Genomic DNA, 25,490 nt, shown 5'->3' with positions numbered 1-25,490 from the left:
AACCCTAGTCTGACTCCAATAGCTGTACTTCTAACTAAAATACTGACCACTAACTGACTGTCAATCACTGTGAGTAAAACCAGCCTCTTCATATAACTTCAGAAACATCCAGAGATCAATTCTACTTTCTAGGTGCTACCGATTTAGAAGCCACTTTAGAAGTGTTATGTCATACTTATAATAGTTGTAATGATAATAAATTACCTGAAGCCCTATTAGGACCTCAGCTTTTCATGACAAGTAACTTTACTAAATACAATGATCAAACAAAGTAGGAGTTAAGTTCAGTGGCACTTGGAGGTGACTTAGTTCCTCCACAACTGAGCATGTGCCCTTGGCAGCACCCCCCTGCAGCCTGCTGGAGCACTCATTCCACTTTGGGGGAGCACCAAAGGGTACAGAGATGGTTCTTATGATAGGTCCCTAACTGTTGCCCCGTGATCTCTGTTTGCATCATCTAAAGCTAAAATCCCCACTTAGCGGCAGCTTCCAAATTGGTTCCTATCCAGTTCACTGGTGCATGAACTTACTGAGGGCCCAGGGCTGCCTGGAAGGTGCTGCTGACTTTGGATGGCAGAGCTGCATGCTATATTCAGGGCTGCCTTATATCTAGGAAGATGGAGCTGGTAAACTGCAGCCCCAACCTCAAGTTCCTTATGACTGAGTAGAGGGACAAGAGTCTTTTGCATAAGTGCCCATTCTGGAGCAGTCTGAGCCAAGACAGGATTGGGGCGGGGGATGACAGAGGAGAGGAGTAAGTATCTTGGCAAAGAGGATATAGAAAAGTTTTCTGAAGGAAATGGGATATAAGCCAAAGGAAGGGGCTGTTCTAGACTTGGTACACCAGGAACAAAGGTGAGGTAAGGGGGATGAGAGAAACGGCAAGTTGTGTTTGGGAAACTCTAACATAGCATGTGATCTGACACCTGTAGCACAGGAGGGAGGCCAGGGAGGAGGAACGCAGGTGCAACGCAGGCACGTGGGTGACAGTAGGGATAAAAAGGAGATGGAGGCAAGGAACCCTGTGAAGGTGAACTGACTCAATGTGGCAGTCAACTGAGAGGAAGGGCCAGGAGACGGCCAGGCAATAGATGGGGGTTTAAAGGGACAGGCTGGAGATAGGGATGCAGAAGAAAGACTTGGGGAGATGCTGGATGGTCCCTCAGAAGGGGTTGCTTTCTAGTTCATGAGCCTAGTTTTGCAAGCCCTTCCCTTTCTCACAGCTTTTCTCTGGGCATGCTCCAGTCGTCGCTGAACTCACCCTCAGCGTCACCCATTTTGGACCTGATCAGTAATGCAACCTCAGACCTCAGATGATCCATCAGCAGCCAAAGCCTGTTCACAGTGACTCGCTCTGACCTGCTGTCAGCTGAACGTCTTCCACCTCTAGCCTCTACTTTCTGGACTCCTGAACAAGACTTACTCCTGTTAAAAGTTCATCTTTTCTTTCTTCTATCATCATAGACACTTCATATCCTCCCATCTTTCTAAATCCAAATCCTATTATCCAAATCTGCATGACACCGCTGTGTAAGTCATCCACAATACCTGAGTCATGCAAGTCACTGATGGGAAGACTGAACAGGGTCAAACTAAAAACAGAGCCCACAGCACCGTAGGGATCCAGAGGCCAGGCAGCTCACGGTTAACAGTTATGGTAACAGGTTATGCGCACTTTCTTACTGAAACCCAGAGACCATACTCTGCGTTACCGCACACCCTCATTTGTACGTGTACCCTCCAAGGACTGCCATACCAGCGATTCAGTCTGCTAGGAACAATGGGCAAACACCATAGGAAAACCAATTTCAACTCCTATACAGAACGGTTTTCCACTGGTAGGAAATGCCCAGAGCTAGAATGACTTTTCAGGTAACTCATGAGCTCCCTATCACTCTGGTTTTCAGGCCAAGGCTGGCCAAACCTCCTAAAGATCTTGCACAATCTGAGACCCCCATTTCACCCAAATGATATCCAAAGTCTTTACGGTACCCTATAACCCACACCCCAGACCTCACTTCTATGAGCCTCTCCCTCGCTCATCCTACTAAAGCCATTCAGACCTCCTTGAGTTCCTCGGACAGGCCAGGTGAGTGGCCCATTTTGCATCTGCTGTTGCTGCTTCCCAAATGCCACTTCCTCAGCAGATTCCTCCCTAACCAGTCTACTAAAACCTATGAACCAGGCCTGCCGCTCTATACCTGCTTTCCTCCATTTTTCTCCGTAGCACTTAGGACACACTATCTAATTTGCTTTTCTTGGTTATTATCCCCACCAGAATATCAACTCCATAAGAGAAAGAATTTTTATCTGTTTTGCTCAGGGCTTCATTCCTAGCCCCTAGAAAAATGCTCGGTATTAGAAGAATGCTCAGGAAACACTGGCTGAAGAAATGAGTGAATTCTATGATGCAACTGTCAGCAAGGCAAGTTATGAATTGAAAAGCTGTCTGTCTGAAGCTCTGGAGCTGGAAGTGGGCACAGCCTCTAGCAGGGAATACCGGGGACTTAGTTGCTCAGCAGTCCTCGGGGCCAAGCACATCATGACCAAGTCCACCTCTCCAGCATTCCGTGCAATAGGCATTCAGTAACACTGCTTAATAACTACATGAAGTACTCAAACCAGAACTTCTTACTTTCCCTTCATAGTAAAGTCAGAGGCAAATGTAGTACAAGCAAGTTAAGATACACGGCTATTGGTTATCATGTTTTTAATCAGATATTACGTTAATATTATTCATCTACCATTGAAGAAGAGCGAGCTACTATCACTGGTGAATTTCAAATGTTTTTACCTTTTTAAACACCAATTAATTTCCCTGCTTTAATCATCTGAGATTGTCTAAAACTTATTATACACACCCCTGCTTTCCAGAACAGAAACAGAATGAACACCATTCCTCCACTTCTTATTGACTCAGTCAAAATGGCAAACCTCAGCCTTAGGCTGGGCTGGGGATCCCCATACATGGTTATACCAGGCTGCTGACTTCACACTGTGGCCCAAGAGCGTTCTCAGGTTGGGGGATCTGCTCTTGAGGGGGTTGCTGCCTTCTTCTCATGCTGTAAGTGACCTCGCTGCTAACAGTCTGACAGCTTCAACTGCTATCTTCATCTCTTTTAATATGTTGTCTGTAATTAGCAGAGGCTGCCAAATCAGACCCCAAATTCATGCTCAAAAGGAGACTCTGACTCTGCACTTGGGCCCAAAGGGTCTCTTCTGTACATAAAGTGCGCTTAGTTCACGGATCTGAGGCCTCCACTTTGGCTGCTTTAAGACTTTTTCTGTTCACAGCCGACGGGCAGAATTGGGGCAGCGGTGGGGCGGGGCGGGGATCACCAAAACAGCTGTAATTTTTAAGAAATTGAATAAAATATTCTATTATATATAGGAATCAGAAAAGCAACAGGGAAAAAAAAAGGAAGCAAATATAGCACAAAATACTCAATCTAGAAATTACGCTTTCCTTGACCCTCTCATTTTCCTCTTCATTCACAGACCATGGCTTGCTTTCTGAGGGGCTAAAAGTCCACTGCTCCTCGCTCCTCCGACTTTTGACACTCTTAACTTAGAAAAAGTAGAATCTTAAAGCATTAGATGTTATCTACATTCTAACAGTTGTCTTTATGGAAGTAACACTATAGCAAATACATCTCCTTACCATAATCTAAAAGTTCGAGATTGAGAGAAAACGCAAGCTCAAGGCAGTACTGTGGCAAATCTAATGCTCTGAAAAACTATGAACCCCCAAATAAAAGTGCTCAATCAGAGGAGGCTTAAATTTGGGCCCAACTTAAACTGCATGTATTGGCTTTTAGCTGAGGCTTCAAAACGGATAAAAATGATAAAATGCTCCTAATGGAAGCATTAAAAGCAGTGTTTTCTGCTCCACTTCCTGCAATTACTTACAGCCTTCTTGTCTCAGATACAAGCACTCAATCTCACAAAATTGTGTTTTTCTTTTCTAAGGGATCACCAAGACATTTATGACATCTATTTAGAAAATATTCTGCAACAGCATAATTTCTCAGTGACCCAGGAGGCAGGCCAGTAGTATATTAGACACAATTTTTGAAAGAAAAGGAGTCACCCTACGTGTATCTACAAATGTTCAGTCCTTTGCCAGTTCCTGCAAAGAACGAGAAATTTGTCAGATGATTAGTTATAAGTGGAAAACCCAGTGTTCCTCAGTTTTTAGCAACTTGAATTTTAATGCTCCAATGTATTTTACGCTCATAACTTTGTCCATTTATGTATAAAGATAAATATGGTGGCGTCCAAAGTAGAAACACAGGCATCTAGGCACTTTAGGTTTTGTGTGTGGTTTTGTTGTTGTTGTTTGCTTTATTAAAATCTGAATTTAGAAGAGATGTCTTTTGGGGAACATGTAGCATTTTCAAGAAAATACTCTATTTTCTGGCTGACATCCTAAAGCCAGAGGCATTAAAAACCTGACAGAAATGTTAAGTATGTTGACAAAATACAGAAGCTTTGGCCACAGACCTTAAAATAGAAAGTTTCTTCCAAGTGACAAAGTGTTTCCATTAAAATAAGAATGTCAACTCCCCACAGATTCAAGAATTAAGTCTGTGCATTCCTGTTTGATAGAAATTCCCACAACCAATCCCAGGGCAGAGCAAAGAAAATCTGTTTTAGGAGGCTCCTGGCTTTCCTGTGCCCAACTGTTTGACCATGGGTATGGTAGTTCCCCTTCTTGGGGACCTTGGTTTTCTGGCATGTAAAATCTCTAAGGTCCTTTCCAGTTTTAAGTTTCCAGAATCCATGCCCCTCCTAATAGCAACAGCCTCTTAAACACATTTAAGGAGCTTCAAAGCATGTTCCTCCCAGGCGCACACTGTATTTAATCAGTTTATAAGAGACTGTGACATTTCACTATGGTGCTCAACTCTTCACCAATTTCTCATTACCCTGAAAACTTTTTCATACCAATTATAGCATTGCTGAGTCTTAGAAAGAACAGTATGAAATGTCACTGAGATACCGTTAAGTTCAATCTTCACATGCAATCAAGTACCCTTGGAGAGTGCTGCTGTGAGCCTGCCTGGCCCTCTCTGGACTGAAACGTGACTTCACCCTGGTAGTAAAGGGAGGGGGCCCCAAACTTACCATGCCACTTGCCCTTATAAACAGTTCCAAAGGAGCCTGACCCAATCCGAGTGGAGAGCATCACTTCACTGGCTTCTATTTCCCAGTAATAGCTTGAATCTCTCTGTCCACGAGGCCTCTAAAACAAGCAGAGATCACTGATATACTCCGTGGACTGTTAAAAGACTGTTTAACAAGGGTGTCAAAGAAAAGATCAACCCAACTCCATCCATTCCCATATCTTTTAAAGATAGACATATTAACTATAATTCCAGTTTTTGTCTTTTGAGAAAATACCGTTTTAGTTGTGCCCCGCCTTGCAACAAAGCAGCAAGTTTTCCAATGTAAGCATGCCAAAAATGGCATTGACATTTATAACGTATTCATTTAATTAGAGTCCCCCAACCCTAAAATTAAAGGCATTCTCATTTCTGACTAAGCTTTTCTTACTGAACCCTAACATGCAGGAGGTACTGTTGACCATACTCACAATTTTGTTTTTCTCCTGGGTGCTGGATCCCGGTGCCCGCTCTCTCTGTGCCGGCACAGGGGTTTTGGGCTGTGACCAGCCTGTTGGGCTCAGATTGTTGGGACTGCTGGACAAGGCTGAAGGTGAGGCTTAATAATAGACAAGACAAACAGAATTCACACATGGCTAAGCCAACAGAAGATGCACAGCATAAAGAGAAAAAGCCCATGACTATTTGCTAAATGACTTAGACAAGTACCTGATTCACTGTGACTTCGAATTGCATCCTGAAACAGAAAAGGAAAGCTGGTCAATTTCTGCACTATAAAAGATGTTCTCTGGGGGAGGGAAAGGGAGAAGGATTTACAGGAGCAAAGTGGATTATAAAATCTCTAAAACACAAAAGGTCTAATTACATACTCTAACTTTTCTTTGATTAAATTCATCAAATGTCTGTGGCCAATATCTCCAAGATTGTTATCATCAAATATTAGGAGGACTGATGCTAATTTCTCATACACAATAAAGCAGCATTCTTTTTTCTCTGAAGAAAGCAATGCACACTGCAGACTGATACTCTTTAAAGGAAGGCTGGCAAAGTTACTATCAAGCTGAGCTCCTTCCAGTGGTTGGGGATCTTGCTCCACTGAAGCTCAAAAAAATAATAATAAAATATTTTTAATGAGGGGTTCAGTGGCAAGTTCACTGTTACCCCTCTAGGAGTTGGATTTGCTATGGGTAAGCACCACGACTACATATTTTATCCAAACCTAATATCATAGAAAGCTGGAAGGACCATAAATCCCCTAATCTAAAACCTACATTTTACATATAAGAAAACACATGTGAACAGATAAAGGAACATGGCGAGTGTCACACAACCAGTAGGTGGCAGAAAAAGAACTAAAAATCACCACCCACGGATCTCAGCCATGAGCTCATTCATCACAAAATGCTCCTCAGATCTTATGGGTAAGCTCTGAAACTAGTTACATTCTACTCAGGTGAGAGGTCAAAGGCTACCTTTAGAATTTATTAAACTGTTTAGTTGGAACAGTTTAAATCACAGGGCGCTCCATGAGACCTAAATCCTCATTTTTATAAATCCTCACTTGGAATATATAAATAACAATAATAGAAAAATACTTGGTCCCCATATCCTCAAAAAGGATTATTTCTCTTGGAAGTCTTACTCTGTTTTCTTTGTGTAACCACAGTAAAGACAGGATCCTTTTTTTCACACAACCATTACCAGAATGCTCACACGCTATGACATCTTTACAAGAGATAAGAAGAATCACAGGCCAAGCTGCCCCTCCCCCACTTTCGCAGCCCCACCCAAACATCTTCAGAATTTGCCAATAAAGCCTGGTTCTGGGGTTCTCAAACCTGGCCAGTCTTCAGAATCACCAGGAGAGGTGTTTAAGAATACAGATTCCCAAGCCCCTCCACCCCACTAGGACTGATTTAAGTATGTCTGGGAGGGAAGGCGGGAAACCTAGGAACCTACATGCTTTTAAGTATGACAGGATGACTGCCAGGTAGACAAAACTTTCTCCAAAAATAACTTGAATTTCAGTAGAATATTTAGCAGCTGTAGCTTTATTATTCAACTAATCTATTCTTTGTTTTTAGTCAAAGCGTGGCACAATGTATTTTTACTGACCAGAATTACATTCCCATGCACTAGGATTTTTTCTTAATGTCGTCATAATTTTCTTCCCCGTATCCACTTACATACCTCATACTTAATTCTGTGCTAGTTTCTACAGCTGGACTGATTTATCATCATCTCAAAATCTAAATATTAGTTAAAGAGAACTAAGACGGTTTAAACAAAGCAAGAAAGTATACTTTTAAAATGCTGAATCATATGTAATTTTTACAAAACAGGAATAAAAATTTGGTCTGCTTCTAAAGTACAGAGAGGATTAAGCACCACAAATGTGCTAGTTATTCTATAATAAAGCTTCAAGAATTTTCACTTTTCATGTTCCCTCTAAGTATTAGAGTGTTTATACAGGACTAAATCATATATCAGAAGAAAAGTAACTGGTATATTACTGTATTATTATCAGGGCTAGTGACAATACAATAGAAACAATAAAACTCATAGCGTGCATATACATGACCCCCTCACAATAATCTTGTGATAACCAAAGTGCCCCCAAATGACCAGTTTAGGCCCCACATTCGAAAGCCAACTCTTTTGTTGAGTCCCTCCCACGTCTCACTGGTAGGACAAGTATGTCGAAAATGATGTGAGGTCTGAGTGAGGTACGTAAGCTGTGCGTGAGGTAGTGGGTGGCCCTGAGGTTTTTCAAGGAACAATTCATGATGTAGACAGAGCACAGCTGTCTTTGATAAAAGCTTATCAAAGGATTTTCAGGGCATACCAACCAAACGGACACATTTTGTTTCTAAACAAAATATAAATAGAATAGTGATGCTGTTGAGTAACAACTAAACAAATCTAGCATTCGTCTTTAGTTGAAAATGATTAAAAAAAATTTTTTTTAATACCCCTGGCCTCAAAATCTCACTTGAGAAACTGATTTCAGCTATCAGCAATACTACATACAGTTATTTTTTTACTCCCAAATATGCTATTGCCAAAAAAGAAAACATGAGACCAAGTCTGACAAGAAACATAAAATTTAGTGATTGTTTCATTTTTGATAGGCTACTGACAGTCTTAGCAATCCTGCTACTTTACAAGAAAGCAAAGGCATGAAGAAGAATACCTACTCTTCCCCTCAAACAAAATCGTCTGGACCACGCCCTGGGAGAAGCATTCAGGCTGTTATTCTAGTCCAAAGCAATGAGAAATAAGAAGAATAAAGAACAAACGAAGTATTTTAAGTGTATTCAGTTGTTAATAAAGATGAACTAGAAAGCAAACCAAACAGAACATACAATAAAGCCAAGAAAAGAAAAAGCAGTTTGAAAACACTAGCTTTGCGCATTTATATCTCCCTGAATACCTGCTTATTAAAGTCCTGTGACTCTACCCTTTTATTTCTAAATAAAATCACTTAAAGTCTTTCAGAGAGTTTGTAGTCCTCTATCACTATTATTTTCTTTCCCACATGAAAAAGAAACTACTCTTTATGTATCTTATTCACTAGTTCACTGAAATCCTATTCAAATCTAACATGGAAAGAATCAGTTCAAATGTTAACATTTCTTCAGGAAATTTCAGTTCTCCACTTGAATGATATACCAACCAGATTAATTAAGCTAGTCTCAAGATGTAGTGAATAAGAAATCAAAAAGTCCAGAGACCTGACAAAGTGCTGCAACATTCCTTATCAGGTTTGAAACCCAAAACTCTCTGACACAACCGTCAACCCCAGCCGAATAACTGACACTCTTTACCACCCGCAAAGGACCCTATTACCTCAATCATCCTGCTGTCCACGGGCAAGTTGGTGCTGACCATGTGGACATTAGGTGTGGACGTCGACCTCTGCCTCTGGGAGAGGGAACCTTCAGAGGAGGGGCTGGAGGTGTTGAATGTGAAAGCGTGGGGTGTGGAGTATCTGTGCTGGGAACTAGGTGAGAAGGAGAAAGAAAATTCCATGGTTGACACTCAGGCCTCTGTATTGGTAAAGTCTTTCAACTACCTATTTCATTAAGATACTTGGGGGCAAACCCTACTTATACTACAAACTTTGACAAAAATGTTCCTTTCTTTCAATATGCACCATTTAAAATGTTTCTTGTTTAGATGCCTTTGCATGCAAATTTTTAAAAAGTAAATAATATATGTGCTCTGAAGTCATGTGAAAAGAAATGATACGTTATAAGTTTTCTTCTATTTAGTAAATCACCTCTACAGGATACTCCGAATTTTTAGACCATCTCTGGGAAAGAACAGATTAGCATTTGTCAACCAATACTACCCCCTACAAAAGCTAGTTGGAACTTGCCCAGGTTAATTTAGAGACTAAATTAGAAAACTTTAAGGAAGATTTTTTAATAGACGGTTAGATCTGCCAAGCATAGCTGCAAACAGGCCAGCATTTTATCTGCTGTGCATTCTCTCCCCCCATAAACAGCTCACAAAATCAATTAATGTGAATTCAGTTTTTAGGTTTCAATACCTAACTGAAATTTATCACTGGCTTCTTTTACCCAACGCCACTCTCCCACCAACCAATCTGGGAACACGCATTAAGTTTAACATTCTCATTATTTGCTCCAAAGATTACTCGGAGTTTTGTTTAGATTCAAGTAGCACCATGCATAGATTCAAGAGATAAAAGACTTTTTTTCTAAGAGAAATTGCTCTATTGCAATTGCCTTTCCAGGCAATTCAACATTAATGCCTTCAGAGGCCTGGTTTCTTCTATCTAAATCTTCAGAAGCAAGTACAGTTTTTCGGTCAGGTTTGCTTTTCAAATTATCAAGAAAAATAAAAATCATATACAAATATATACAGATATCACTTCAGTACAAATTCCTTGTTCTGAGATATACTGCCTTTAACAATTTCCATGACAGTCTTACAAAGGCCAGTAAATATTATATGATTATATATAAATTAAAGTCAGATATTTTGGACAAAGATGTAGATTTATTTTAGGTTCCAAATTCACGTGTAACAGTAAGGCATGTGGACTCAACAAAACTCTAATTTTAAAGCCAGAAAACAGAGTAAAGACAAATTATGTGCAAACTCACAGGCACATTAAAACAGATATTTATATTAAAAATCTAATTAGATTCTTTTCAAGATAGCAGTTTATTCAATATTTGGTTGGCCAAAAAGTTCGTTCAGATTTTGCCATAAGATGTTATGGGAAAACCCGAACGAACTTTTTGGCCAATCCAATACCATGGTTTCAGCAATGCAAGGCCATAATAAGCATTTCAAAATTGAGGGTTTTATTTTTACCGAATCATTGTATATCGTTTTGGGACGCTTTCCCTGAGGCTCACTGCATACTGAGGAAGGCAAAATCTCAAACTCTTTAAAATGTAATGAGATACAAAAGGGACATGCTAGGATAATAGAATAAATTGTAGTCAGAGTCACTTTCCAGAATTTAAGAACTAGAGGACCACAGAGAAAAAGTCCTACGTTTTGCTCTAACGCCAATGCTGAGTTCCACAGAAGCAGCAAAGGGTTTACACAGAGAGAGGAGGGAACGCAAGGGAACTCTTAATACAACTTTCCAAAAGAAAAGCAGTAGGTAAAAAAAAATACCTAACAGGCATCCGGGAAACAGACTCTCGCATCCGACGCATTGTCAAAGAAGGCATTACTGGGATCCCACTATCACCAACAATGGAATTTGGGAACAGCCTAAATGAAATCAGAAGAAGACTGGTTTATAGACTTGCAGTAGTAATTTCACAGTCAGCCTGCCTGGCCTTGCAAACTCACAGCTACTCAAACTCAACTTTTCCTAGTCACATTTTCCTGGACCACTTCCGGCTACCCAGGGTAAGGGGCTACCCAAGGTAAGGGGCTACCCAAGTGACTGGGTTTGAATGACTACAGAATGTGAACAATCTTGACCGGCCAATGAGCACAGAGTCTCTAGTGTGCATTTCTAGGAAATACTGGCCCAATGTCCAGCCATATCAAAATAATGTGTTTTTTTAAGCTAGAGTAGGGCATTTTATAACCTAAATCACGTAGAGCTTTTCAGAAACATTCTGTCTTGGAAACGCACAAATGAAAAGACAGAAATATGAAGGATAGATAACCTTCAGCACCAAAAGTCATAAATAAGAAGAAAAGTGATATTAACATTAACTGGGCATCTTCCCTCCATGAGATGAGCACTTGGTGCCCGATAAATTCACATGCTATCTCAGTTAAGCCTCAAAAGAACACTGCAACCATGGTAATACCCCCGTTTTTCAGATGAGTGAGCTAAGGCTCAGAGGGGATAACAGATAGTTAATGACAACACTGAGATTTTGACCAATGTCTGCTGGACTCCAAAGTCTGTGCTGTTTATGCTACCCAAGCTCTCTTTGCAAAAGCAACATGTGACTACCACGAAAGCAAAAAAGATGTTCCCATGGTAGTTTAATGATAACACTCCCTTAGTTTTTCTAGTACCTTCAAAAAAGGATAAAAGTTCATCTTTGACTTTTCATATCCCTGTTAATAGTTTTTAAGAGGTTCTCTGGAATATGTAACTTTTAATTTAAACCTTACTAAAGAAACCAGTTTGTGTATATGGAATATATTTTAGTAACTGGTTTGTCTCCTGAGGGATACATGTGTTTTGGGTTTTTTTAATCTTTTTTTTTTTAAATGATCATTCTATGTTTATTTATTTATTTTATTTATGGCTGTGTTGGGTCTTCGTTTCTGTGCGAGGGCTTTCTCTAGTTGCGGCAAGCGGGGGCCACTCTTCACCGCAGTGAGCGGGCCTCTCACCATCGCGGCCTCTCCTGTTGCGGAGCACAGGCTCCAGACGCGCAGGCTCAGCAATTGTGGCTCACGGGCCCAGTCGCTCCGCGGCACGTGGGATCTTCCCAGACCAGGGCTCGAACCCGTGTCCCCTGCATTGGCAGGGCAGATTCTCAACCACTGCGCCACCAGGGAAGCCCAATACATGTGTTTTTTAAGGTTTACTGTAATATAATTTTAAGACTAATGTTTTCCCTAGTTTGAGGTGAAGAAAACAGCACCAACCACACTTTCTGCTCCTTCTCGATGTCAGAGGTCTGTTCAGTGTTATTTAAAAGTAGACAGAGTAGTGTCTACTAGCAACCTAGTAAAAAAAAAAATCTGGGGGGGGTTTTCATATCCCTCTACTCTTTGCCTTACTGAAGCACAGTATATCAATCTCTATTTGACAGGTAATACTCCTACCAGCTCGTTTTAGAGTGTTATATACCACATTAAAACTTGATAGTTTCAGAACTGTCATGTTTCTAAAGTAGATCGTTTCCAGATCATGATAATTCATTTAATAAGTCTAAAACCCAGACTTGTCAGTCATATATACAGTATGCATCCTCAAAAGAGGTTTATATCTCCCTGCCCCCTTATATTCTTTGAAAAAAGAACAATGCCTCACAAGAGTTGTCTGATATTACTCCAGTCCACACACATAGTAGGTACTTTGGTGCTACAATGCTCGTGAAACTTGTAGCCACAAGTCTGACATCTAAACCCATTTAGCAGGAACTTCTGACAGATGTCACAGAAGGCAAGCTTCAGGAAGGTCTTCCGAGCCTGGAACAAGAACACAGGTGTAAATTATACTGAATAAAAAACAAAATAATTTCCTTCTTGACCCCCAAGAGGTTTTATCAGAATGAAGAATCATACTTCCAACATTTGTAAAATTCATACACAGAAATTGAAGTACATCTGTGATCTAATGACACCTAAATTGCTTTACTGTAAACAATGGCACAGCTTTAAACAATCCAACAACATATATACTTATTATCTCTGAGAAATTCCTATTGTGCCAGCCAAAGCACCCAACATACACAAAGAGAGAAGAGATCTGCAACTTACAAAGTTGTGTGTTGTGAGCGGAACATGATCCAAGAAATCTACTTGAAGTTCCTCTCCAATCAATGAGGCAGCATCAGTATTCCAATCTAAACGTGCTTTTTTACTAAAGAGGGTTTTAAAAAACATAATATGAAAGGGAAATATTTAAATTAGGTGAAAGAGTTGAATACCAGTAATAACAACAGCTACCATTTAGCTCATGCTACATAAACATAAAACTTAAATCCCATACAACACTGACATTTAATTCATACAACAAACTTATAGGGACTTCCCTGGTAGCGCAGTGGATAAGACTCTGTGCTCCCAATGCAGGGGGCCCGGGTTTGATCCCTGGTCAGGGAACCAGATCCCACATGCATGCTGCAACTAAGAGTTTGCATGCCACAACTAAGGACCCAGTACAACCAAATAAAATAAATATGGGGGGAAAAAAAAAACAAACCTATGAAATGGGCATTATCCTCATCTTAAAAATGAGAGAAATGGGGCTCTAAGAAGGTAACTTGCTCAACACACAGAGTGTAAAGGCCTATTTGGAATCCAGGTCAGTCAGACTCCAAAGCTTGTACTCTTAGAATAAAGTTTTTTTTAAACAATGAAATAAAACAATCTCATGATAAAGGAAATGTGCAATAAATTGGACTTTATAACATTAAAATCCTATAAAAATCCTAAAATCCTATAAAATGGGTTATAAATATTGCTACAGTAGCAAAATTTAATCTTCACTAGCCTACTTCAATCTAGAAAATACATAAATAGAAAGGAATCACAAATAAAATGCACTTTTCTATGAAGAATGGGCTTAAATCTGTAGAACTGTCCGCAGAGTCTATACATATAAATTGATGAAAGACTTAACTGTCTTAAAATTTACTCTGAAACCACTCTTTCTGTGCCTAAACAAGACAGAAAAATAGGTACATTTAAGTAAAAATTAATGCCCAGTGCCTTTCTCATGCCTATCTAGTTTATCTGGCCCATCTCCTGACGGAAGAATATTCTCAGGTAGGGAGAGAACACCACATATACAGCACCATTCCAACCTCTCCCTTCACCTATGAGAAGCCTATTAGAGCCATCTTTCTGATTATATAGCAGGAAATAATCCATCCCTTAATATAATTCCCTATACAAGGTCTGGGAAACCCAACATTACTCCAAAGTCCTGTTTTGCCCTAATGAAGAGGGAGAGGGTCAGTCCTGTTTCCTGATCAGTCCTGAGGTGCCATCCACCCAAAAGAGAACCTAGGGTAGCTCCAAACAAATGCAGCCGCGGACAAGAGTGGATCAAGCCCCTCACCGTCTCAGAGTCTCTCTACTCTTTAGGGAGCACTATGCTCTGGCTTGGGGACCAACCTGGGACTGGACCCACATAAAACTGGCATCTGCTTCAAAGATTTGCACTTCAGCAAAAAGCCCCCTAAGCTGAGAGGAATAACATAAACAGATGAATTTATGCTCACCCTTTTTGTTGCAGCAAAAATAGAAATGAAACTTTTCTGATAAATAAGGAAAATAAACAATGAACAGGCTGGGGAAACAGCATAAACAGGCCTGAAAGAGTTAAGCAATCTTGGTTATTCTTTAGCTGTTACTACTAACAAACACTTGTAGCTAGACTTGTCCTTCACAAAGCTAAACAAAGCTAATTACTCTCTGATTCCATATGAATTGTTCCCTGCACCTGGCATTTATTCTGGCTGCATTCTCTTGTAACAAATCACCCCTTGTAGCTGTTTACATTTCATAAAGAAGGTCACCCCTCTGATAACCCAGAGATAAATGGACCCAATTACCAGGCTGCCTGATGCCAACAGTGACTGTTTTAAAATACTGCAAGAAGAAGAATACAGGACCTTCACCACTTTCATCCTTATCACTTACCCTGGACTGCCAGTTCCACCTGTAAGACCCCCTGTAATTCCCCAGGACAGGGGGACACAGTTCTTGAGGCGCTAGCCTGCTGTGTCTTCCCTTTGCCTGGCAAAGAAAATAAAAAGCCTCTCTATTTCTTATCTTCCAAATCTCTGTCTCCCTATTTTTATTCGGCATCAGTGAACAGGGAGCCAAGATTTGGCAACATTTTGAGTACTCATTCCCTAGGCTACTCTCTCAAACTGGGGAGCCCCTTGAAATATAGAAGATGTTAAGCTGAAGATCAATAACAGAACTAGCACTTTCCAAGAAGGTAAAATTAAGGTTATTATCCCAGATTTGGGGGGAAACAATAACAGGTAACAGATAGTCACAGATGGCTCTGATGCTATGGGGTATTACTCCTAGACTTTTGAGGCAATGCCTCTATCTTGCTACCACCATTAGGAATAGGATGAACTACACTGATCCTCCTTGAAGCAGAAATTCTCCTGCATCTTTTAGCCCTGTGTCTGTCAAACTGCTGGGATTCAGTAAATATTAACTGAATAAAAAGGAGTGAATTATAAAAGTTAACCTCTTAAAGACAGTATTCTTTAACTATAAATAATAATGAAACACTTTCTGAGTACCCACTCTGTTAACTGCATTATAGCAAACACAAAAATCTTGCTCTCAAGAAACATACCATCTGACATTACTGTTTCCTTCTATGGAAACACTATCCAACAATTAACATGTATTTTATCTTCCAATGCAATGTTCAAGCAAAATTTTCAAGTTCTTGGTATCTTAGTTTTCTGAATTGTCTCTTTATACACAAGGGTATTCAAATATTCACTATTCTATAGGAAGCTAAAACAATTTTTTTTAAAATGGAAACAGTTATTATTTGAAGCTAGGAAATCCTTACTAGTATGAAGGAAGAGCTGGCTGACTTTTGAGTTCTTACCCCTTGTGTTCGTGGAGAAGTCTGAAAACTGCACAGCACTCTGGTTGCAGGCCCCTCACCTTGAGAGCTTTCATAAGGCAGTCATGCAAGCTCATTCCATTCCGCACATTGACCTACAAACAAAGGACCACCTTTAGAACCAACACAGGCTGCACAAGCACATCCCTTGGAAAGGTGAATAGAGAAATCAATCCACCAGTCTGTAAGGGTATATGTAGAAGATTTTATGACAGCATTGCTTGTACAGTTGACCCTTGAACAACACGGCTCTCAACTGCACAGGTCCACTTATACGTGGATTTTTTTCAATAGGAAACACTACAGTACTACATGATTTGTGGTTTGTTGAATCCGAGGATATGGAACAGCAGATACAGAGCACATATACCAAGGGCTGACTATAAGTTATACTCGGATTTTCAAGTGCACACGGGGTTGGCGCCCGTAACCCCCTGAGTTGTTCAAGGGTCAACAATAATGGCAAACACACACACAGAGGAAGCACCCAGAATGTCCAGCAATAGGTAAGTGCTTGAATAAAGTACAGAACACCTGTATGTGTCACACGGTGCTGCTAATATATTACTTATAATGACTCGTCAGAGGGTGTTCATATTAACTGGGGGAAAATATTTTTCAGAATAATACAAAGAGTAAGATTATTTAAAGGGTGGGGAACCTATATATGTTTATATATCTTGTATGAGTGTGAAAAGATAGACACTCAGCTGTTACCCCTATGAGAAAGTGGTTGGGAGAGAGAAATGATCAACTTTCCCTTTCTACATCTCTAATTTGTTTGACTCAATGAAATGTTCATGCAAGCATAAATATCCACCAGAAAGGAAAATAAGCCAACCCAATCTATAAACAAACATGAGTTCTTCTGATCAAAACTTTGTATTTCAACCTATTTTCAACAAAATGCTTGATCTTCCTAACAAAAATTCCATCTCACGTGCACTTCACACTAGGGAGGGCAAGCAGGAAGTGGAGGAAATAAAGCCTCTGCCCTGCTGTCAGGACAAACATCACTGCTAGTTTAAATAAATGTGCACACCCATTCCAGACAGCCTGAGCAGTATACGCCCCTTCACATCCCCCTGTACCCAATCTTCAAAAACTGAGCAGGCGCTCAGAAGCCTAACAGAGGGACTTTCCTGGTGGTCCAGTGGAAAAGAATCCGCCTTCCAATGCAGGGGACACAGGTTTGATCCACGGTCAGGGAACTAAGATCCCACATGCCGCGGGGCAACTAAGCCCGCGCGCTGCAACTACTGAGCTCACGCGCCTCAACTAGAGAGTCTGCGTGCTGCAAACTACAGAGCCCACGGGCTCTGGAAGCCACGCGCCCTGGAGCCTGTGCGCCACAACTAGAGAAGAGAAAACCCTGCACCCCACAACTAGAGAGAAGCCTGCGTGCTGTAACAAAGAGCCTGCACACTGCAATGAAAGATCCTGCATGCCTTAGGACTTCCCTGGTGGCGCAGTGGTTAAGAATCCACGTGCCGGGCTTCCCTGGTGGCGCAGTGGTTGAGAGTCTGCCTGCTAATGCAGGGGACACGGGTTCGAGCCCTGGTCTGGGAAGATCCCACATGCCGCGGAGCAACTGGGCCCGTGAGCCACGGTTGCTGAGCCTGCGCGTCTGGAGCCTGTGCCCCGCAACGGGAGGGGCCGCGATAGAGAAAGGCCCGCGCACCGCGATGAAGAGCGGTCCCCGCACCGCAATGAAGAGTGGCCCCCGCTTGCCGCAACTGGAGAAAGCCCTCGCACGAACCGAAGACCCAATACAGACAAAAATAATAAATAAATAAATAATAATTAAAAAAAAAAAAAAAAAAAAAGAATCCACGTGCCAATCAATGCAGGGGACACAGGTTCGATCCCTGGTCCAGGAAGATCTCACATGCCGCAGAGCAACTAAGCCCACGAGCCACAACTACTGAGCCCGCGTACCTAGAGCCCGTGCTCCACAACAAGAGAAGCCACCGTAATGAGAAGCCCGCACACTGCAACGAAGAGTAGCCCCTGCTCGCCACAACTAGAGAAAGCCCGCATGCGGCAACAAAGACCCAATGCAGCCACAAATAATTAATTAAAAAATTAAAAATAAAAAAAATTAAAAGATCCTGCATGCCTCAATGAAGATCCCACATGCCACAACTAAGACCCAACGCAGCCAAAAATAAATTAAATAAATAAATAAATCTTAAAATTTAAAAAATAAGCCTAACATAAACTGTGAGTGCCAGGGTGCTAATAATGGCAGCTATATAAAAATTTCACCTAAGCTCTTAAGCATTTCAATAAAAGCCCTATACATTTTGTTTTTAAAGCCAATAAAGTTAATCAAAAAGTAAGGCAACTAGACTCAGTACGGGCTGTAGAGAGAGAAGAATGTAGATTAGCAGTGCTTGCAAAACTGCCCAAAGTAGAGTCCTTCCACTGGGTGAAAGTGTGACAGCTGACAATGGCCAACCCAGCCCCTTCCCAGAGGGAGGTGAGTGATGTGTGTACTTATTTTAAAGGTTTAAAATTTTTAAATATTCATTTACAGTGTTTCACAAGTTTATTTTAAAGGTTTCTTGAAGCAGTGATACCCTTAGAAATATCCCACTAACTTCCAGCTTCCAGACACAAAACAACAAAGTAAAGGGAGAGAGAATGATCTGAACTATGAATACACCAAGAATGAGGACAATGAAAAGTAAATAAACACTCACATTAACAGAATCATGACCTGTATCAAATACTATGCAGTAGTACTTTGAAAACTGTAAAGTGATATCTGTGCTATTTAATCTTCATTAAAAGTCACAGCTCCAAGAGCTAGACAGTTCTTTAAATATCCTCTAATCCAGTGGGGTTCCCAAATGTGGCTGATATTAGAATCATCTGAGGAGCCTGTGAAAATATATTTTCCTGGCCTGCCCCTCTAACACATCCATCTGATTCAGTTCATCTTGAATGAAGCGCAGGAATCTGTATTTTAAACTGCTTCTCGGGTGATTCCAGTGGTAATTAATGGGCCTCAGCTATGATCCAATCACTCATCCAATAATAATTAGCAGCAGCAGTTAGTCAAAGAGTGTTTGCAAAACAAACGACAAGAAAAATTCAAAAGACAAGCAACTACTAATTATTCTGAAATTATTTAAATCAGACATAGATCCTCTCTATCACTCTTCTCTCTTACAACTCCCCATGGACACAGGTTGTAATCAGCTAAATGTGACTAATCTCTGGAGCCCACTAAGTGACTACGATAGTCATTCTGGGCTCCAGCAGTGAAGCAACCTGGGGATGATTACAAACAGCTGACTGGCCATGCTGGCCAGCAAATGACTCCTTCTTCCTTCAGTGCTGCCCTGAAGCTGGGTGCCTAGTGAAAGAAGGTGGTTCTTCCAGAGACACACAGTCCATCTCTGGTCAAAGAAACAGAAGAAACTAACTTTCTCTGACAGAATCTTCTCAAAAGCTGTCGGAGAAGTCAAGCTTCCAAATCAGTCGTCCCCAACCACCAGTTGTGCTCAAATGAAGGCTGTCAAGGACACACAAATGCCGGACTTCCCTGGCGATGCAGTGTTTAAGAATCCACCTGCCAATGCAGGGGACACAGGTTCGAGCCCTGGTCCAGGAAGATCCCACATGCCATGGAGCAACTAAGCCCATGTGCCACAACTACTGAGCCTGCGCTCTAGAGCCCGTGAGCCACAACTACTGAGCCTACGCACCATAACTACTGATGCCCGCACGCTCTAGAACCCATGTGCCGCAACTACTGAGCCCATGTGCTGCAACTACTGAAGCCCACGTGCCTAGAGCCCGTGCTCTGCAACGAGAAGCCCCCACTCGCCACAACTAGAGAAAGCCCGTGCACAGCAATGAAGAACCAACACAACCAAAAATAAAAATTTAAAAAAATTTTTTAAAAAGTATACACAGATATAGAAAACACTCAGAAATAATCATAACTGCCATTTTACTTATGAACTAGCCACTGTAGTCAGCATGAGCCTCATTTCATAAAGGTCAGGAAACAGAGGCTCAAAATATTATGTAATTTGTTTACATGATACAGCTTATAAAAGGCAATACAGGGATTTAAATTTGGGCCTTGTTGTCTTCAAGGCCCATACACTTAATTATTACGCCAAACTAAGTTTCCCACTCTTCCAGGCAAACTGGTAGATGGGGGTGGAGAAGACAGTGGCAGTAAAGCCCAGAAGAAGCACCAGATGATCTTCAGCTTCCCATCACATTCAGACTTCACACCTGGGTTCTCCACTTAAGGTAAGAAAGAAAATTATTGAGAAAATAGTGGGTAAAAATCACTTTGCAAATGAAAGACTACTGTTGAAATATAAGGGGATTATTATTATTATTTATTTTGCCAGCCATTAACCTTTCATTTTTAGGAAAGGGAACAAAAATAAATTTACTCACACTTTAAAATGCCTTTGAGTTTTGCCTTCAGTTCAAAATGTACCTAAATGTACAACACTATAACTGGAAGGCTCTTTAGGGTCACAAAAGAAGCATAAAGGAAGTTTTAGTAAAGTGGAGAGAGTTGAACTGTTAGAAACAAACTGAGAAAACTCTGGACTGTACTTGCCAACCTTGGAACCTTGCCTCGCCTAGGTACACAGAATAAACACAATGCACTGCTTTTACACAAAAAACAGAGGGTGGGAAAGGAGGAGGTGTGGACGTTTTGAAGGAAGGTTTTCTCAAATGTCCCACGCCAAGCAAAATTAGCACAACTTCGCTTTTCTGTTTCAATCAGGTGTTATTTTTTCCCCTCCCAGTATAGTAAGAAACTTTTTGAGCAGTAATTTTTGGAGAAGTTGAGATTTTGTGTCAGAAACTATGCAGGAATAACGGGCTAGTCCAGTGCCCTTGGAAAAGAGCTGTGATTTTTAAGCTACCTCCAGCTTTGCCACAAGGCCTAGGAAATTTACCAAAATAATTTTTTCTAGGTAATTTTATTTCCTTCAATATACTTGTAATATCAAAAAAATTTTAAATGAACAGTTTGCTTTAATATTCACAACAAAACAATTTTTTAATCACCAGAAATGTCTAAGGGAATTTTTCAAAGAACACTTTGAAATATATCCCCTTAAGAATGTACTATTTTCACCTCACACCAGTCAGAATGGCCATCATCAAAAAATCTACAAACAATAAATGCTAGAGAGGGCATGGAGAAAAGGGAACCCTCCTACGCTGTTGGGGGGAATATAAATTAGTACAGCCACTATGGAGCACAGTATGGAGATTACTTTAAAAACTAGAAATAGAGCTACCCTATGATCCAGCAATCCCACTCCTGGGCATATATCTGGAGAAAACCATAATTCAAAAAGATCCATGCACCCCAATGTTCATTGCACAACTATTTACAATAGCCAGGACATAAAAGCAACCTAAATGTCCATCAGCAGAGGAATGGATAAAGAAGATGTGGTACATATATACAATGGAATATTACTCAGCCATAACAAAGAACGAAATAATGCCATTTGCCGCAACATTGATGGACCTAGAGATTATCATACTGAGTGAAGTAAGTCAGACAGAGAAAGATAAATATCATATGATATTGCTTATATGTGGAATCTAAAAAAAGGGTACAAATGTACTTACCTACAAACCAGAAATAGAGTTACAGATGTAGAAAACAAACTTATGGTTACCGGGGTAAGGGGGGGGGGGAGGAATAAATTGGAAGATTGGGATTGAAATATACACACTACTATATACAATATACACACTACTATATATAAAATTGGTAACTAATAAGGACCTACTGTATAGCACAGGGAACTCTACTCAATACTCTGTAATGGCCTATATAGGAAAAGAATCTAAAAAAGAGTGGATCTATGTATATGTACAACTGATTCACTTTGCTGTACACCTGAAACAAACACAACATTGTAAATCAACTGTACTCCAATAAAAATTTAAAAATTAAAAAAAGAAGAATGTACTATCTGTTTAGAGGAAATGTCAGTAAAGAAGACATTCCAGGCAAGACTAACAACAGAATGAAGGCCAAGAGCTGGGATAAAGCAAGGGATGTGAAAGGAACATAAAGCAATAAAATCTGCAACTGGAAAGCCAATTAACAAAGACCCTAAGTGGAACCCTATTACACTGTTGGTGGGAATGTAAATTAGTGCACACACTATGGAAAAGAGTATGGAGGTTCCTTAAAAAACTAAAACTAGGGACTTCCCTGGTGGTGCAGTGGTTAAAGAATCCACCTGCCAATGCAGGGGACATGGGTTCGAGCCCTGGTCCAGGAAGATCCCACATGTTGCAGAGCAACTAAGCCCATGCGCCACAATTACTAAGCTCTAGAGCACTCGAGCCACAGCTACTGAGCCTGCACACCACAACTACTGAAGCCGGCGTGCCCTACAGCCCACACTCCACAACAAGAGAAGCCACTGCAATGAGAAGACTGCACACTGCAAACGAAGAGTAGCCCCCGCTCACCACAACTAGAAAAAAAAAGCCTGCATGCAGCAACAAAGACCCAACACGGCCGAAAATAAATAAATAAATTTATTAAAAACAAAAACAAAACTAAAACTAGAGTGACCATATGATCCAGCAATCCCACTCCTGGGCATCTATCCAGAAAAGATGAAAACTCTAATTCGAAAAGATACATGCACCCCAGTTGATAGCAGCACTATTTACAATAGGCAAGACATGGAAACAACCCCAGTGCCCACCAATGGAATATTACTCAGCCATAAAAAAAAATGAAATATTGCCACTGAAGAATATCATACTGGGATTTCCCTGGTGGTCCCATGGTTAAGACGCCGAGCTCCCAATGCAAGGGGCCCGGGTTCAATTCCTGGTCAGGGAACTTGATCCCACATGCCGCAACTAAAGATCCCACGTGCTGCAACTAAGACCCAGCACAGCCAAATAAATACTTAAAAAAAGAATACCATACTAAGTGAAGTCAGTCAGACAGAAAAAACATATATTACATGATTATCACTTAAATGTGGAATCTAGAAATAATACAGATCAATCTATACACAAAATCAAAATAGACTCACAGATATAGAAAACAAACTTACTGTTACCAAAGGGGAAAGGTGGGATAAATTAGGAGTATGGGATTAAAAGACACAAACTACTATACATAAAACAGATAAGCAACAAGGATTTACTGTATAACACAGAGAACTATTCAATATCTTCTAATAACCTATAATGGAAAATAATCTGAAATAATATACATATATATATATATAAAATATCGGAATCACTTTACTGTACACCTGAAACTAACACAATATTGTAAATCAACTATACCTCAATTAAAAACAAAACAAAACAGGTACAACTACAAAACACTAAAATAAAAGTTTAAAATGAATGACGACTCAAAGTGACAGTGAATATCTTGCCTGCCTATAAGATGGGCAACACGATCCATAACATTTTCTATAGGGTGATGGACAACTACATTTTCTGAGAGGAATGTTCACGTACCACTGTTCTTTGCTTGTTTGGCAAAAAAACACGGATAGTGTTGCTTGTCTTAGAAGGGTCCGTAAGTTTGCCATCATCTGATGCCCGACGCTGATAGCCAAACTGCTGAACTATTGTAGGGGAGATGCAGCTGGGGCCATCAAACACCGCATCTTTGAATCCAAAACCATTGCTGATCGTCTTCCAGGCCCCCTGTATGTGCTCCATTGATGCAGCTTACACAATACTTAAACCTGGTAAAAATAAATAAATAAATAGACAAATAATTAGAATTCTTGAACAAAAGTAATTAACTCAACAATACAATATACAGAGTAATTGTGAAAACAGTAGTATGTGGGCTTTCTTGTAGGTGACATCTTCTGCTTAAATAAATTACTCAGAAAACTTCTATTTTAGTATATTTCCACAGAATATTTCATAGACAACTCAAAAATTAGCAAAATGGGGATTAAAGATCTAAAGACTCATCAAGGGTTATACCACCAGTTAAAAGCCAACCTGGAACTATAAGCCCAGGTCTCTTGACTTCTTATTCTAATAATGGGTGGGCCAAAAGTTTCATTCGGTTTCTTCCATAAGATGGCTCTAATAGCACTTAGTTATCTTTAACTTCATTTGAAACAATTTTGTTAGACTGTATGTGACAGCTGTCATATCAGCGTGCATTTAAAACAAGACTTATCAAAATTGGTGAATTTTTGTGTAGCCATGTTAATGTTGAAGATGGAAGGAAAAGAGCAACATTTTCGGCATATTATGCTTTATTATTTCAAAAAAGGTAAAAATGCAATTGAAATGCCAAAAAAGATTTGTGCAGTATATGGAGAAGGTGCTGTGACTGATCAGACGTGTCAAAAGCGGTTTGTGAAGTTTCGTGCTGGAGATTTCTCACTGGACGATGCTCCACAGTCGGGCAGACCAGTTGAAGTTGATAGTGATCAAATCGAGACAGTAACTGAGAACAATCAACGTTATACCACGTGGGAAATGGCCGACATACTCAAAATATCCAAATCAAGCACTGAAAATCATTTGCACCAGCTTGGTTATGTTAATCGATTTGATGTTTGGGTTCCACATAAGTTGAGCGAACAAAACCTTCTTGACCATATTTCCGCATGCAATTCTCTACTTAAATGTAATGAAAACATTGTTTTTACAACAAATTGTGACGGGCGATGAAAAGTGGATACTGTACAATAATGTGGGACGGAAGAGATTGTGGGGCAAGCAAAATGAACCACCACCAACCACACCAAAGGCCGGTCTTCATCCAAAGAAGGTGATGTGTATATGGTGGGACTGGAAGGGAGTTCTCTATTATGAGCTCCTTCCGGAAAACCAAACGATTAATTCCAACAAGTACTGCTCCCAATTAGACCAACTGAAAGCAGCACTCGACAAAAAGCGTCCAGAATTAGTCAACAGAAAACGCATAATCTTCCATCAGGATAATGCAAGACTGCATGTTTCTTTGATGACCAGGCAAAAACTGTTACAGCTTGGCTGGGAAGTTTTGATTCATCTGCTGTATTCACCAGACGTTGCACCTTCAGATTTCCATTTATTTAGGTCTTTACAAAATTCTCTTAATGGAAAAAATTTCAATTCCCTGAAAGACTGTAAAAGGCACCTGGAACAGTTCTTTGCTCAAAAATATAGAGTTTTGGGAAGATGGAATTATGAAGTTGCCTGAAAAATTGGCAGAAGGTAGTGGAACAAAACGGTGAATACACTGTTCAATAAAGTTCTTGGTGAAAATGAAAAATGTGTCTTTTACTTTTACTTAAAAACCGAAAGCACTTTTTGGTCAACCCAATACTTTTTCAATTCCACTTCTCTCCTTCTTTTGTTACTGTGTATTAAGCATGAGCAACTACACTTGAGTATGAGTAACACATTAGTACTATGAGAAATTTAAAAAAAAAAGTGTAAGCCATAACTTTCTGCCTTTGAAGAAGAAAAAGAAACTAGTATTCTAGGATATGTTAGACACTTAATATATAATCTCATTTAATCTGTGTAAGGACCCCAAAAGATTTTAAATCCCTTCC

The 25,490-nt window shown here is 40.3% G+C and overlaps 1 protein-coding gene across 2 annotated transcripts in view; it reads right to left on the bottom strand.

The window, feature by feature from the left end:
- Nucleotides 1–25,490, bottom strand: part of RAF1 (Raf-1 proto-oncogene, serine/threonine kinase) — a 73,465-nt gene that overhangs the window by 6,313 nt on the left and 41,662 nt on the right. The window contains exons 2-11 of one of the 2 annotated variants that reach the window (XM_057554309.1): nucleotides 23,434–23,666; nucleotides 15,907–16,019; nucleotides 13,074–13,176; nucleotides 12,625–12,782; nucleotides 10,788–10,886; nucleotides 8,976–9,129; nucleotides 8,324–8,383; nucleotides 5,835–5,862; nucleotides 5,597–5,724; nucleotides 5,128–5,245 (exon numbers count right to left, since the gene is read on the bottom strand). In XM_057554309.1, coding sequence (XP_057410292.1) covers nucleotides 5,128–5,245; nucleotides 5,597–5,724; nucleotides 5,835–5,862; nucleotides 8,324–8,383; nucleotides 8,976–9,129; nucleotides 10,788–10,886; nucleotides 12,625–12,782; nucleotides 13,074–13,176; nucleotides 15,907–16,019; nucleotides 23,434–23,640 — 1,168 coding nt within the window. In that variant the 5' untranslated portion in view covers nucleotides 23,641–23,666. The remainder of the gene's footprint in view (nucleotides 1–5,127; nucleotides 5,246–5,596; nucleotides 5,725–5,834; nucleotides 5,863–8,323; nucleotides 8,384–8,975; nucleotides 9,130–10,787; nucleotides 10,887–12,624; nucleotides 12,783–13,073; nucleotides 13,177–15,906; nucleotides 16,020–23,433; nucleotides 23,667–25,490) is intronic. The other variant, XM_057554310.1, reaches the window with a different exon arrangement.

The sequence above is a fragment of the Balaenoptera acutorostrata genome, chromosome 10 (genome assembly GCF_949987535.1).
Source record: "Balaenoptera acutorostrata chromosome 10, mBalAcu1.1, whole genome shotgun sequence".
NCBI classification, from domain to species: domain Eukaryota; kingdom Metazoa; phylum Chordata; class Mammalia; order Artiodactyla; family Balaenopteridae; genus Balaenoptera; species Balaenoptera acutorostrata.
The sequence above is the reverse complement of the archived record's forward strand: the minus strand, read 5'-3'. Positions and strand labels throughout refer to the sequence as shown.